We start from the raw sequence: 16,487 nt of genomic DNA, 5'->3' as shown, positions 1-16,487 counted from the left end.
GTTGGAATTCCATATGCTGGCCATGCCGTTCAGGGCCCTCCATGCAAGTCGTGCCTTCCTCACTTTAAGATCTTGTTCCGTTGAGTTGACCCATGAGCCCAGGTACTTGGAGTCCTTGACTTGAACACCTGCCTGTAGAAAAAACAGGGATGTGGGCAGGGAAACATATCTTAATCTATGATGTCATGAGTAATGAGTATCCTGAAGGAACCCAAGGACCCCCCCCCCCTCAGACATCAGCAACATCAAATCACCCAGCTGTGTTCTAGGGTTAAAAAGTCAATTTAAAAGGTTACTAAATAAACTTGAGTCCATGTCTTTAGAAAATGTTTTAATGGCAAATGTATAAAACACATACTGTAAGACAACAAACTGGCTATATATCACTGCAAATGATGTATTTGTGTCCTTTAAGTACCTTCGCCTTTGATTAAAATTGTAAGGTGAGGCATACAGCATAGGCCTATACATTGACCACAGTTTCCCATAATTTAGGTGAACACAGGTAAATGACGTATACTTGACACACGTCGTTCTGTGCTGTCAAAATGTGCAATGTTTCCATTTGACCATGAGATCAATCAACAAGGCATGGGTAGTTGTTATGCATGTTCACTTTTTTCTTTCAGCATGAATTTGTATGCATGCATACATAATATAGGCATGCACACTTGCATGCATGAGTTTAGTTACAAAATGGTGCTTTATATAAAAAAAATAAACTGATTTCAAAATCTTTAAAAAGACACAGGATTAGCTTAAAATTTTATTTTAGTCTAAAGGATAGTGGTTAACTTAAGTGGTAAAACTAAAACCCATTTCCCATACTTGTTTGTTGTGCGTTTCATGGGGTTATGGACAACTTGCATACAAAATGTAAACTTTAAGTGGAGTTAACATAAAACATCCCCAACAGTTTAACACATTGAATATAAAAACGTTTTTGATGTGAAAACACACTTTCTTTTTTTTTATATATATTGAGCGCAGATAAATCCTCTGAATCCCTGTGTGCTCAAGCATGTTTAGTTTTAGGCACATTTATACAGTGTAGCTCTAGGCAGGTGTGACAGCTGCTCCTTGTGTAGAGTTTAAATCACTGTTGTAAGATTGTCAGATTAGTCACTTAACCTGTAGTAGTAACGATCGCACAATGAAGTTGTTGTACCAAACACAGCACATTGCCTTCAGAAGCTGTACACATCTTGAACAATCCTCTATAATACTGCGGTTTGAGGGGTTGATAAGCTTGGTTTGAGGGGTTGATGTGACAAAAATAGGCACTCATGTGATAAGCTTGGTTTACTGTGCATCATTATAGATTTGGTCCTGTGTGGCTTTGAGGGTAAAGCAAGGTTCCATTCGCTTGGTTTGGGTTGAGAATTTCACCAACACTGCCATTGGTTAGGCCTGATTTATTCTTGGTTGTGCATTGCGTCTAACATCAAAATAGGCGATCTACAGAATAAGCGTTGCAGCGCACAACACTGCAACGCTTTGTGAGTGAAGTATAAATCAGGGGTTAGGGGTTCAATTCTCTGTGTCGGTCAATGGATATAGAATGGCAATAGTAATGCCATGGTTAATGGTGACGTGGCACAGTTAAACATGCTAAAGTTATTATGCTACTACAAGACAACTGTTCACTTCATAGCACTAAAGGACTAAACCATTCACTTTGTGGCACTTGTTATAACATTTCTAACCTGGTTCTACTGAGGCAGGTCCTAGTAAAGATCCTTGTCCAGAGGCCAAGTGGCTAGAGAAACCAGCCTGCAACTAAAGTGTCACAGGTTTGATTTGTGTGTGTCCTTACAACATGCCCAATGCCCGCCTGCTCACTCTCTGTATGTCAGTCACCGTGGACAAAAGCGTTAGTTAAAAATGTAAGCTCCAATGTTGTGATGAAGTTAGGAGGAAGTTAGGAGGAGGGATCAGCATCTGCTTCTGTGAATAAACCAGGGGCAACGGACAGATAGACTGTGGGAATTCCTTCTATTGTAATGTCAATGTTGTGTCTGGCAGCCCAGCAGGAATCCTTGAATGTGCTTGGGTCTTCCTCTCTCCAGGATGTCTATACAGTGCACATTGTTTCACCTCTTTTTCCAGACAAACATTCCATAACACTACTGTAGTAGTATTTCAATGTTTTAGACAGAGCAACACTGTTTATACCATAAAAAATGGTTTAGAGCTGAAAGAAAAAAATAATTGCTGTAACTGTAAGTCAACTGAACAATATCCGGTTTTCCATTCCTTGATGTTCTGACAGCCCCAATCTCTGTCATTCTTTCTGTCTCTAAGAGTCCAGATCCAAGTTGTTCTCTTCCTTCTCCAGCTTTTCCTCTGCCTGTCTGCGAACCTTGTCGGCGTCCGGTTTCAGCCGCTTGGTGACCAGCTTGAGGTTGGCCTCGTGGATGATGACCTGCGTCAGGTAGCGTTCTCGTTTGATCTGCTCCTTGACGGCCTCGGGCACGTCTGGGATCACGTAGGACAGGACAAACTTTGTCAGGTAGACGATGTGCTGCAAAGGGACAGAGAGTGGAATAAACAGTTCTTTTAGACAGACAGATGCAATAAAAGTAATTCTCCCTTAAAATGTATTGTAGCATTTGACTTGTGTATTAATTAATTCAACACAGCATGAACCTACTACATTTTCTTTTTTTTTCCTTTTCTCAGAGACATTGCCTCAGTGGTGTTCGCTACTCACCTCTAAAACAATTATAAAAGCCATTTTGGCGGCGACGACATGCCAGTAGTAGGTATTGTACTCATATTCTCTGTAGTGTCCTGGTGGATTGCGGAAATCTCGGTACCTGACGGGGAAAAAAAAACAGAGAGAGGAAAACCAGCTGAAGAAAACAGTGTCTTCGAGAGATAGGAAAAGATAAGATAATTATGTTTCAAAATACTGGTGTCATAGCAGCAACAGCAGTAAGCCCCTTTCCCACCAGGGTTGAACCTGTTCAGTTATTTTTTCCTGCCTAATATTGAACCAGTTCAGAGTGTTTCCACTGAAAATGAATTGGTTCAGAACCCATAAAAGGCCGTTTGGTTCCGTGAAAGCACCAAGGTTCCAAAAATCTGGAAAGGAAGCAGTTCTTTTGGTGGAAAAGAGGCCAAGTGTGAATTAAAAGGGCTTTTCACAGTCATTGACTGACTCATCTAGTACAATAATTCACTTTCAGTGAGAGGTGAGCGAGCAGGTAGGAAGGGAAACATTATTATATATGGACAAGTGGGTGAGATGAGACCCCATGAAATTGTCTTTCTTGTCATGGGCGCCGATTCACGTTTCTGCCGGTGGGGGATCAAAACAGTTGACTGCCAACCAGTCGGTGCACAATGCGTTCTTATGATACAAAGACCTATAATCAGTGGGTAGATCCCTCGCAAACAACACGTCAACCAAGTTTTAACCCTTTAATAGTTGGCTACAGTTTTTACTGAGAGACAAGATGCATGCCTTTTGTGACAGGCAATACTAATTATCTCTCTCTCTCAACAATCACATTACAGAGACATTTGAATGACAGTAGATCTGAGAGCACCCACAGAATCGGCGCCTTGTGGTCGTCTCATGCACACGCTTGCCTGCGCCAAGAGCTGAATTGTGGTTAACGTTTTCCTATGTGACGCGCATGGTTCACCTACCGTTCTCTGCTTGAGAAGCACAGTGAGACCCCGCCAATCCAAGCAAGAACACAGGCGTTGCGTCGCTCTCTGTGTGAATAGTGTCTCAACAGTTTGAACCGGACAGAATTCTGCCCCATACCTGCAGGTGGTGCTGTTGTTGAACCAGGACGGCGATGGGTTGATGGGTTTGCTCCGATTTTTGAAGTCTTCTATGTTGAACACAGACAGGGTGTTGTTGATGTATCCCGCCATGGTGTGTTCGCTGTGGTCTCCGTACGGGTAGACGGAGAATGACCAGTAGTACACCAGACGAGGGATCATGTCTGATGTGAAGGCGATGATCATTGCCTGAGTGAGAGGGAGACAGAAAACAGGAGAACTACTGTAAATGTGGAAGGTACTTTAACCCATTCTGACCTGAGATCAGATTCATTCGAGGTTTCCGCCGGACACACACTGGTCTGATGAACCCATTCTGACCTGAGATCAGATTCTAAAAATGTCAGTCGCTCTTCGATTTTTCAAAAATAGCAGACCTACAAGCTCGTATCGCGCCACTCGGTGGCGCGATATGAGCTTGTAGATCTGCTATTTTTAAATAGCTAAAGCATAACATGATGCTGACACCAAAATGGGTGCCCGGTCAGAATGGGTTAAGAGCTCAGAGAATATATCATAGGCTTCCAGTAGGGATAGCCTTCTCCTCGTACATCTACATCTCAACACCCAAACATAACGATGAAACCTAGTGGATTATTGCAATAAGCTGTTGTTTCTCCATTGTTGTCCGTGACAATGAAGTGATTTTCCCTAGAAAAAAGTTCTATCCAGGAAATGAACGGCCATGTGTGTTAGTTACAAATGTTCATTAAACACTAACTGGACCGTAACACATTTTGGGCGGGAACCCCGTTTGGTGTTTGAAACATTGTTATAATTTAGCTATTGAAAAATAGCAGATCTACAAGCTCATAGCAGCTTGTAGGTCTGCTATTTTTGAAAAATCGTGAAAATGTGGCGCAAATTTTGAATATATATCTTTTCAGAACGAACGTTTTTATCTCAAATCTTTGCTTCTGGGCGGTCCCTGGAACTACATATTTTCAGATGGGGGTCGGATGCCAATTTTTGGGGTCCTTAACATGAAATATTGAGCACCACTGATATAGAAACATGGGTATTTCAGAAAACTGATATGATTTAGAAGATATTCTTTTAATTTCGATGTCAGGTCTAAATGGGTCAATGAAAAATGCAACAAATGTACTGTACGAAGTACAGCTTTTAAATAGAACCACATTTTGGGAACTAAAAGTGTGAAAGGGAAAGACTGAAATCTGAATTTGAATCCTTAGTGTCGTCAAGACTCACATTTGTTGCCACAGCCAATATGGCAACACCCTGCAAGATGGGCTGCCAGGCTCCAATGTCTTGGGCCTTCTCTGGCACCATGCGACGGTACTGGGTGGTGATCTTCCAGGCGTCCACCCGGATCTCAAACAGGTTGTTGACCAGAGCCAGGACCGGAGCCAAGGGGAAGGAGGCCACGAACAGAGTCACAAAGCCAAACTGGATCACTAGGAGATGATGACAAGACATGATGTGATGAGTCCGCTGCCTCCATCTAATGGCACTTTTCCCCTGCAAGGTACCAGCATAACGCAACACGACTCTACTCGCTCTTGGTACTTCATTATCCATCGCAGATAATCCAACCCTCTGCGTAGGAGAGTGCTGGAAACAACACTTTTCACATAAAGTAAAAAAAAAAGGCAAGACATAGGCCATGCTCAATATTGATTCCATTTCACACCTACTTTAAAAGTTTGTTAACAAATATTCGGGAGCTTCCATGCAGTACTATCGTCGTGACACAATGACACTAGAGAAGATTCTATGAAACAAATCAGTAGTCTGCAGAGTTTCCACATCACCGTTTGGTATCATCTCAGTATCAGGTACTACTTTTGACTGGAAATTTTGGAAAGCCCCAAAAATGCGAGTAGAGTTGAGCCGAGCAGTTATGCACACGCACGCACACATACACTCTCACACCTGCATACGCACAAACACACAACCATCCCCGTACCCATCTCCAGGTATTCATAGAACAGTCCCAGTTTTCCCATTGGTTGTAGCCGGTAGTCTTGTTCCCAGCGTGGAATGACCTTCTGTGAACCCACACGGGTACAATACCTAAATATCATGTTCTTCACCCACCTACAGAAGGTGACAGGAGGTGAAAGGAAAATGGACAGAGAATAGTATGTAAGTTCTAGAGATAGTAGGCACTATGCAACAGTTACTTTAACAATTTATGTAAAGGAAAGGTATTGATTGAAGTGTTTCCCTCCTAGTGTTTGGCTAATGAGTCTTGACAATTAACACAAAGCACAATGCTACTGTAGTAGTAGTAGTAAGCCTTGCCGAGCCATGAGGCCCATATAGGGCAGGAACCTAGCTCCTGTTTCTGTAGCGTGAGGCAGCTTGATGTACAAGTACACCCCCTGGACATGTATAGTATGTCGCAGGGATTTACCCCCAATCCAACCCCACAATGCTACTGTATTAGTCCAACCCCACAATGCTACTGTATCGGTAATTAATTTCTTGGCAAAAGCAGCTTGTGATTGTGATGGTAGCTACAATACATACGGCAGCAGGACCTCCTGGATGTTGTTCCAGATGGCCTTCCCACCCATGATGACGGTCAGCTGGGTGGTCAACTCAGTCAGACAGCCCCCAGGGTCACACTGCAACAGCAAGATACACAGCAACCGTTACAGTCAATATTACTTTACATGCTTAGATATCGTTATTTCTTAAGGCCCTTACACAGCTGGAGCATGGTGAATAAATACGACACAGATATTCCTTTATATTTAGAAATAATAATAAGCATGTGTTTGTGGGATAAGTTCTCATGGCACAAACAGTGGTTTAAACTAATTCATTGTAAGGACCTGAAGGAAAGTAAGAAAGCTCTATCCCAGGGTGTACTACTGAGTCTGTCCACCAGAAGGCGTGAATCCATAAGGTTACAGGGTTTAATTCATAGACAGGCTTAGCCTAGTACAGACGGTACAGTGCGAATCTCCAATAAGAGGCATGCTCTAATACTAATAATGTATTAAAATAGTGATGTATGCGGTGTAATTATGACCTAGAGAGATATGAAACTGTAGTGTGATTTTCAGCTGTAGACAAGTGTCTTCACCTTCCACCCTCTCTCTATCATACACACTGATTGAAGGTACCGGTAGTCTGATTGCTTGTATCACCAGTCAATCAAAGGTTGTTATTTTAAATGCCAGTGTAGATAGATGCTGATAGATCACAACCACATAAATACGCAATATATAGACAGATCACACAATGCTACTGTACACAGCTCCTCTCTTGCAGTAGGTATGTTCTGATCAAATCACTAACATGGTACTTTACAATCCAGGATGCTTGTGGGGCAAGTACATGATTTTGAGATAGTGCTGTACTAGTGCTGTTATATTCATGTGTGCACTGTGTGAACACCGGCACTCTAAACTGTGCCAAAGAGGCCAAAGACTGACATAAGACTGATTTAAGACTGAGCTGAATGTCCCGGACATTAGGACTCATGATTTGGGGGAATGTTATGACATTGACAGAATACAAAACTGTACCTCCTCATTTCTGTACTTTCCCAGGAGATAAACAGGGTCTCCTGGGTAGCCAACCGCCTTTCCCTTGAAGAAGGCGATGTAGAAACAGGAGGAGTAGTAGTTAACAAACTGAAACAGGAACATCTTCAGGGTCAGACTGTTCTCGTACTCTGTCTTGGTCCGGGGGAGCTCTGTTATCAGGGGTCAGATCAGTGGAATAGGGTGTGAGACTATGTATTTGGCTGTGGACCCCACCATCTGAAAAGGTTTTGTGCAAGCCTGGAGGCCTGACAGCGAACTTCAGAAGAGAAGATTTGTTTAAAGAAATTCAAAAATATTCAAAACTTTTGATTTATTTTTATAGCAGTAAAGGCTGTTCTACAAATTGAACTTGTGGGCTATTTTTGAATAGTCCACGTATAAATGGGTAAAGTGGTTAAAATGATTGTGATGCTGTATTAACATAACCTGGTTTCTAGCCTGATTCGCTGCATTCCATGTTGAATAGTATGATGTATGATTCAGTAACTTATAGTTTCTTGGATATGTGCAAAATGAATCAGGGTCCAGTTCTATTACTTATTTATGTATTTTTCACGAGGAGAGTTAAAGGAGTGCTGTGATTTTTGTGTTTTTTTCAGCTTTTCATGTGTTTATTAGGTGACAGTACTTCATTAGACCTCTTGGCGTGGTTATGTGCAATGATGAAAAACGAATGGCCCAGGAAATGAAAACCCAATGCATTCTCCCATCGGCACTTCTTATTTAATTTATTTAAAGACAGTTACGCCGCGGACAAAGCCAACTCGGATCGTGACAAATCATGACAATGAACACAATGTTTTGGGCCGATCAAATAATTTATAAGACGAAAAACAAAACAAATAGTGTTGTCTCCTGAGTTTCTTTTCTTCTTTCTAATGATTTGATCGGCCCAAAACATTGTGTTCATTGTCATGATTTGTTACGATCCGAGTTGGCTTTGTCCGCGGCGTAACCGTCTTTAAATAAATTAAATAAGAAGTGCCGATGGGAGAATGCATTGGGTTTTCATTTCCTGGGCCACTCGTTTTTCTGAAAGGGGGAGGGACTGCGGCGCTCTATATCATACAACAACAGCAGTGGGTGCGGCTTCAGTTCAGGTGGATCACCACCCATCAGGCAAACCAGGCATACTTAATGAACCGGTGGGTGTGTCCACATAAAAAAACAACATTTTAACAAATACTGTACACTTTGTTGAAAAGATTCTTCCTCCTTATATAATAATATAGCCTGATGATGATGTTTTAGGATGGAAAAAAATCATGGCACTCCATCTTTAATAAAAGTGCTGCCTCACCAAAGTCAGTGATCCAGATAGCCACCTTCTCGTACAGGATGTTGAGGGTCATGATGACCACGAAGCTGATGATGGAGGCAGTGACGGAGGTGGCCATCTGAGGCGTCACGTATTCCTTCAGTGGCTCCAACTCCTTCAGGTCCTGGCGCCTAAGTCTCGCAGAGAAGGCGAAGAACACGGCCAGACGGTACACGATGATGGCCACCACGGACGCCACGATCAACAGCACCTGGGGGGGGGGGGAGGAGCAAGACAGAAGAGGAAGTGATGTGGTGCTGTTGTAACACCACAGACTCAAACTCAAGTTACCCGCATGGGAAACCAGAAAGGCCATCCTCACTTGGACAGGGGAGGGGTTAGGCTTTGGGTTTCAAGACCAAAGTTATAGATATATTATATCTCTGCTGTCGGGAGGAAACCACCTAACTCCAAAATATACGGTTTTCTTAATGAATATTTTGAAAACAAAGCAATACCGTCTCGACTCTCATCAAAGTTGGTGTTGTGACTTTATATATTGTCAATATATTGTCAATATATTGTCAATGGAGTTAAGAGGTTCTGTCCAAAGCAGTTGTACTACTTTCCATTAGTTCAATATTTTCTAAACAATACAGACAGATAAAAAGTGTACAATAGCAAAAAGGTTTGAAGGGAGGCTCTAGGTCATGTATGTAGAATTGGTCAGACACACAAAAAGTGGGAGAATAAGTGGTGTAAATAAATATGAGTCGCATATCAGCAACTTACCCAGAACAGGACGGTGGATATTCCTAAGGAAACCCGAATGCATTTCCCACAGGCTGTATAAGGCACTTTCTCTCTCACCTGAAACATCACAATAAAATGACATTAAAGTTCTCTGCTTTGAAAACATTGCCTTAAATTCATATTTTTGTATCAACACAGTCTGGCAGTGTAAGGGTCCAACAGAAGCAGAACTCTTTAGTTGACCCTTAACATGAAGATTAATCTACAGTATTATGTCTGGTTTCTTCTATAGTCTAATCTTAACCATCCTTTGCATAATGTAATATGATGTTAGCGGCAGCCATTAATTACAATGAGGAAACAGGAACAAACAGAGGTACAGAATAATGGCAAGACATCAAGTAAATGAATCACAGAATGCAAGGGAGGAGAGTTTAACCCACTCCGTTCAGGTTGCATGGTCACTCAGGCTAAACACAATCTGGGAACCATCGATAGGGGCGTCTATGTTTTCATTCCCATGAACCTTTCTCCACCTTCTGAATCTGTTCTTCAGAGATTAGGCTAAACCTGACACACAGACATTTTCCCAACTGTTCCCATGGGCCGCAAACTAACACCGTAGAAATAGACAGACTCCCCATGTCACTCCTTGGTCATTTTCAGCTGACATTGATTATTTCAGTGTGTTCGTTCTGTGTAACTTTTCTATGTGTTTTATGTATTTGTGCGCCTTGCTGCAACCACACTGCGGCAAACACCTTGAACACCTTGTTATCATGTGTTATTTATTTTGTGACCTACCCGTGTGATGGGGTTGACCCTCTCATGGAGACACTTTGCCTCGTACTCTGGACGAGGCTGCTCCTCCTGGGCCAGGAACTCCACGGTGTCCCACTCGTATTCTAACTCCGCCTGGTAGCGCTTCCAGAACTCCAGGAACAACGTCACTGTGGCAAGGAAATAGACAGACGAGGTTAACCCATTCTGACCTGAGATCAGATTCTAAAAATGTCTTCTAAATCCTGACAGTTTTCTCAAAAAGCTATGTTTCCATGTCAGTCGTTCTTCGATTTTTCAAAAATAGCAGACCTACAAGCTCGTAGCGCGCCACCTAGCTCTGCTATTTTTAAATAGCTAAAGCATAACATAGTGCCAACACCAAAAGGAGTTCCCGCCCAAAATGGGTCTGTGAGAGAAATCCATTTGGGAAGAGCAACCTGGGAGGAAGCAATGAATCAAATCTGTATGCTTCTGTGATTATTGGTATCATGGTATGTGGGTTTGAATCAAGAGTGGTGAACTGTAATGTTACCATGTTTAGTGAGGCCAATTGGCCAAAGATGTTTTGAACAGATACTGTATATGATGAAGGTCTATAATTCTGTGTCAGATATATTAGCCATAACAATGTATCCACAGTCAGCAAAGAAAATATAAAAAAAGGAAGGAAAATCGTTAACCATGCTGCCAAAACCGCGAGTCATAGCTGTTATGCTGTCATAAGACTTGAGAGCATTTCTTCATTTTTAAAATTTGCTGATTCAGTGGTTATACTGGATCAGCAGGTCATCGTATTATTAGTCTCTCAAGACAGACTGAATTCAAAGGAAAAGACAATGGGTTCTCATCAGTGGCGGAAAGTTCTTATAACGGCAGTGAGTGGGATATTTTGGCTGAGATGGCTCTGTTTGTCAAGTCTCAAGTCAGTGTGGAGATTGCCCGGCGGTGTTGCTGCCCCTCCCCTCCCTCCCGTCTCATGGCTCTTTACAGACGGACCGACGGTACACAGTCAGACAGCAGCCTCTCTGCTGACCGTGTCAGTGTAGTGTTACTGCAGGAGTGTGAATGAACCGTGCGGTCACTGGAACACCGTAAGGTGTGTGCCTACATGACAAAATGACCAGGGGGAGGGGAGCTTCAGACTTCAGTCAGTGGGTGCTATTTGGCTTACTATTGTGTCAGTGGGTGCTTTAGCCCTCAAGCACTCCCGGAGTTGACGCCGTTGGTTCTCATAGTCGTATTATAGACACGAAAACCTTTTGAAATTACAGTATGAAAGCTTGGAAATGTTTAGTTAATTGAGTGTCTCACCCCAGATTGACATGAAAACAGCAAACACCAGTGTCCCGTAGTTATCAAATATACAAAGTTTCTGGAAGAAAGAAGAAACAACAGTATTTACACACAATTTTTTTATAATTCAGGCATTCAGCTGTGCCTAAATGGGGACCGTACCTATGTTCCCTCAGCTCTATGTTCCCTCAGCCTACGACAACCTACCTCCTCCCTCACCCTAACCCTAACCTCCCCCGGGGCAGACACCTAAACCTAACCGCGACCCGCAGCGCACCTCGGGGCTGAGGGAACATAGGGCTGAGGGAACATAGGTATGACCCCCCTAAATGCAATGGACTTCAAAGCAACAGTACTGGAAACCATTCATAAAAGCAGGGGTTCTCAACATTTTAGTTTACCATAATCACAGGGATCCGTAATCATATTATTTCATCATATTCAAGGGCCTTTATTGGAGAGAAAAGACACTCCATCCACTTTACTGCAGAGGAGTGTGTCCAGCTCGTTATTGTGTCAAGGAAGGCAATTGTCAAATAAGTCTTCTACATATATTCTAACTAATAAAATAACATTTTCGTGGCACTCAGCATGTCACCCTGTAATTTGGCTCTTGGAGAAAACTAACTGGGGAACCCTGCAACAGAGAATCATTCCATTTGGGCTGTGGGGGTGCTTAATGTCTGATTTAACTTGCTTGGTTTCTCCCGATGAATAGACTCATCCGATCGATTATTCGACTAATCGAGGTAAAACCTCTCAGGATTTTAGCATTTGTAAGTAAGTGCCAGTGATGTCATGGACACTGGTCTCACGTCCTTCCTGGACTACATGTTGTATCCACAAGGTGGGTAGGGGTGAGTGCAGCAAGTAATCCAGCAGTGAGACCAGTGTCCATGACATCACAGACACTTTGAAAGACTAAAATATCTAAAAACACAAATTACCCACATAAAACCCCACAGGAAAGTGTTTATTTTCTCCCAAACATCATTAAAATAAGATCTGGTTGCAAATAGGGTGAGGGGGCCCTTTAAAGTCCATAGACTTGCCTGGCAAACGATTTACATCATAAGTGCTCTAAACAAACATTACAAATCCCATAGACTTGGCTGCCATATGACGTAATCTTGTATACAAGGGACTTGCGCCCCTCAAAAACAGAAATTGAGTAGTAAGGACTGCTCCACTCACTTTAGAGGCTTCACACGTGCTGTTTAACCTCCAGTAGTCACACTCTCTGTCACACTGTGGACACATCACTATGGCCCCGCCTATCTCTGGATCACACACCTCTTTACTGTCCAATAAGAGAGGAGAACGGTTACACACTGTCCAGTAAGAGAGTAGACCGGTCACACACTGTCCGGTAACAAGAGAGAGGTTAACAAAATTAAAGCAAAGTGAGTGGTAGTGAGACCAGAAGTAGTTATTGTCAAAGTGAAACTACTCGATCACTGCAATCACAGACAGTCACAAAATAATGCAATATGGGCAACATGTGTCATTGCTACCAATGTTTACAGTAGGGGAGGCATACTTTGGTTAGACATACGGTAGCATTGGTTAGACATAGCATTGGTCCGACTGGATTAAGGTTGGTGAAGGGTGCGTTAAAACGACCGGATTAAGGTTGGTGAGGGGTGTGTTAATGGTTGGGAGAGGGTTAAGGTTAGGTTTAGGTGTGCTGCCCCGTGCGAGGCTACGAACGTGACAATGAGATTGGCAAAGACCTGCTCTCTGAGGACGGAGCTCGCTTTTAGAGTCATGGATTATAGTTAAACAATTCTGAAAGGGTGATGTGAGATACTGCAATATACACATGAACAACAGATTCCATAATGTACCTCCAAGTGCTTGTTTCCTGGGTCTTGTAGCCATAAATGAAACAGCCCAGTCCCACAATGGCAGCGAAGGCCAGCATGGCTGTGTAGAATCCCAACCAGGCAAAATATATGCCAATCTTTTCCCCGTAATACTTCCTGTGAACACCAGGAAATGAATCAGTTGAAACAAGAATTTCGCTGTTTTTGTGAAGTCAAGTAATGTTCGTGTTTTAAGGATATGGCATCTTGCTCCATGTAATGTAATAACGCTGAAAATAAAAATCCATTAATAAGAAATTGGACCAATTCCTGCACATAAAAGCTAATTAACTGCATTATGTTGAGGGGTTAATGCAGCTGGAACTGGAGGAACTTGGTGAAAGATGAAGGTAATTCAGTTATTTTTCTTACAGAGATGTCAGCCTTATATGGATTTAGGTGAAAATATACTGTAACTAATATAATATAATATAACTATGAACTCAAAGCTATATGTCAAGTTGTGTTTGTGTGTTGTACCTTTATCAGTTTGTGCTTTAGCTTTAGTGTATTGTGCTGTCTGCTGTGACTGTCTTTCTGCTTTTGATTCTGCCATGGCAAACAATCCAAAGCTGTTTTAGTGTTTCTAGGGTTAGGTTCTATTCTATTCTATTTTCCCCTGTTCTGTTTTATTCTATTTCTATTCAGTTCTAAAGTGTGTACAGAGTATATCCTATCTGCCCGGTCATTACAGTCCGTTATACCTCCGTTATACATTGTTTATTGTTGGTGCAAACAGTGAAGACTTTATGTAACAGTTACCAACGTTAACAGTATGTGTACTAAATAAATAGGTTCACCATAAAGCTTTACTGAGGGCACATTCATGAGGCTTATATATAGTATGTCTGTGCAGCAAACTAGCTTTCTGGCTACAAGAAAGAGCTGCCATAGCAACCACAGCTTTGACCAATTAAATAGCTTGGCATAATGCCATTGGTAGTGTCTATTGTGAACTGTGAATGGAGTTTCTGTGAATGGGATAAAAGTGAACATTCTGAAGAAAGCTGTTTTAGTCCAAACGTTAACAAATACAGCTTTGACTGGGAGCCTTTAAGCCACAGTGACCCGCGTTCCACCGTTCTTTTTAGTTCTTAGTTAAAATTGGTGGGAAAAACTAGACCTATATTAAATTGTTTAATGTATTAATTTACAAGTAAATTAATATGTATTAATATGTAATATGTATTAATTTACAAGTAAATTAATACATGATAACCCTTCCACAGTAGTAGCTTTTTCAGATTTTCTATTATTTTACATATTTTTCTACATAATGCCTTATTTGCATATTTAAAAATGTAAAATTTGAAATACAATAAATCATTGTCTTGATTCAATTGGGGAAGTGTCATGGTGATAAAAATCTATGGTTTTGCCCACTCAATTCATAATTAACGTTCCAATGTCGGAGCTCTGGCTCACTAAAAACTGAACTGGTTCCCATTGGGAACCAACTGGTGGAAAAGGGGTCAGTGTGCAGACTTGAATGGGGAAAAGAGACCCACTACCTTATGAGATCTAGCGGTTGCATCTTGTAGAAGCTTTTGGGGTGAGCCCATTCTTGGTAGAGTAGAAACCTTTCATTGGGGTAGCCATCTTCTTCTGACTTGATGTTGAAGCTACACTGAGTAGGGAAACAGCAAACACTACACATTCGTATTCCACACAAATTGAAATTATATGACGCTTCTTTTTAAAGATGTAGATGAGCTAGAGTGCATTGGTTTTGTCTAGTCATTCGGCTGCCGTGATTAAGTGGTCAGATGGAGGGCATTGCTTATTTGCTTTTACATTATATTTTCAATATTAAGCTGATGCAAATAGGGTTAAAGCTATATGCTATATTAACCCTCCATGGACCCCGGGGTCCCCAGACCCCGCTTTGAGAAGCACTGCTGTAATTAATTACAATAAAGTGGCGTGTCTGACTGACTGAAACGTAAGCTTCACAGATTCACTCACATCATGAAGAGGATAGGCAGCCTTGTACACTCCACCATCCAGTAACTTTGTGATGCCAAACTTTTTTATGTTAGCTCGTACTTCATAAGGCGCACGGCTGAGGATGTAGTAAGCCTGCAATACATTAAAGAAATAAATCAGATTAGCATGTTTAAAATTAGTGTTTAACAAATCCTGTTTTCTTGCACATTGTCATGTATTGTACTGTATTGTATTGTAGTCTTGCACTACCCCAGATCAACATAATGTACCATGTTATATGACAATGAACCTGAACTTGTGCAATGTTTATGAACCATTTTCTAATGTTGCAAACTGTTGTTAGCGAGACGTATAGTACCAGCTTCAGAAAAGATTCCCTGGAAATGTAGATACTATGTTTCATATTCTGACTGAGATATTTTCCACAAAAGATCTGTCGTTAACGGGACTTCACCATCCTGCTCCTCATAGACGGCGTGAAGAAGGCATCGTGGTCCTTAACGAAGAAGTGCTCCAGGCGGTCCTTCTCGAAGGGAGCGGTGAAGAAGTCGGCCTCCTTGGTGATGATGTCCTCGCTGGGGTAGAAGTACTTGGTGAGCCAGGAGATGTAGTTCCACGGGGAGGGCCGGGAGGACAGGTCGTTGGGCTGGATGGGCAGCTTGATGTGCAGCACCTCGGCGTACGTGCACAGCACCTCCCAGGGCATGTGGGCCTTCACAAACAACAGCTTCTCATCCGTCACCTGGAGAACCGGATGATAATGGTTATTATTAGTGATGTTGTCTAATATACTATATATATATATATATATATATCGTCGCTGTGGGGTGGACGGTTACACTTAACCACTTTCACTTGGAAAAACAAAACTGGGCAAAAATAGATCTACAAGCTCACAATGTCTCACATTGCAACACGCTGTGAGCTTGTAGAACTGCTATTTTTTGCTACTTATGTGTGACACATTATTAATATAATTATTATTATTATACTGTATATTTATCACATATTCAGCCTATATGTTATAACATAAAGGGCTAACAGAAGCTGACCAATCACTGCAAGCTAAAGTTGTATCTTCCCTAGTATAGGGGACAGTAGAGCATAGCAATATAAAACAATGACAAGAGACAATAAAATATAAAACAGAGCATACAATAGCACAGAGCAGGAAATCAATATACAGGTAAATCAGGTGCAGTTTGAGTTTTGAGGAGGGATTTAAAAGCCCCAATTGCCTCGGCAGATCTAATATGGAGGGGCAGC

The 16,487-nt window shown here is 41.9% G+C and overlaps 1 protein-coding gene across 1 annotated transcript in view; it reads right to left on the bottom strand.

The window, feature by feature from the left end:
• Positions 1-316: 316 nt before the first annotated feature.
• ano6 (anoctamin 6) overlaps positions 317-16,487 on the bottom strand; it is a 30,413-nt gene continuing 14,242 nt past the window's right edge. Inside the window, exons 5-20 of the mRNA XM_083757875.1 lie at positions 15,676-15,963; positions 15,240-15,353; positions 14,786-14,901; positions 13,257-13,391; positions 12,604-12,709; positions 11,428-11,488; positions 10,138-10,283; positions 9,373-9,450; positions 8,623-8,851; positions 7,302-7,471; positions 6,295-6,392; positions 5,729-5,859; positions 5,011-5,216; positions 3,779-3,987; positions 2,714-2,819; positions 317-2,524 (exon numbers count right to left, since the gene is read on the bottom strand). Of these exons, the coding sequence (XP_083614001.1) occupies positions 2,300-2,524; positions 2,714-2,819; positions 3,779-3,987; positions 5,011-5,216; positions 5,729-5,859; positions 6,295-6,392; positions 7,302-7,471; positions 8,623-8,851; positions 9,373-9,450; positions 10,138-10,283; positions 11,428-11,488; positions 12,604-12,709; positions 13,257-13,391; positions 14,786-14,901; positions 15,240-15,353; positions 15,676-15,963 (2,418 nt within the window). The 3' untranslated portion in view covers positions 317-2,299. The remainder of the gene's footprint in view (positions 2,525-2,713; positions 2,820-3,778; positions 3,988-5,010; positions 5,217-5,728; positions 5,860-6,294; positions 6,393-7,301; positions 7,472-8,622; positions 8,852-9,372; positions 9,451-10,137; positions 10,284-11,427; positions 11,489-12,603; positions 12,710-13,256; positions 13,392-14,785; positions 14,902-15,239; positions 15,354-15,675; positions 15,964-16,487) is intronic.

This window comes from Protomyctophum parallelum (assembly GCF_964188405.1).
Source record: "Protomyctophum parallelum genome assembly, chromosome: 22".
NCBI lineage: Eukaryota > Metazoa > Chordata > Actinopteri > Myctophiformes > Myctophidae > Protomyctophum > Protomyctophum parallelum.
This window is presented reverse-complemented; position numbering and strand designations above follow the sequence as displayed.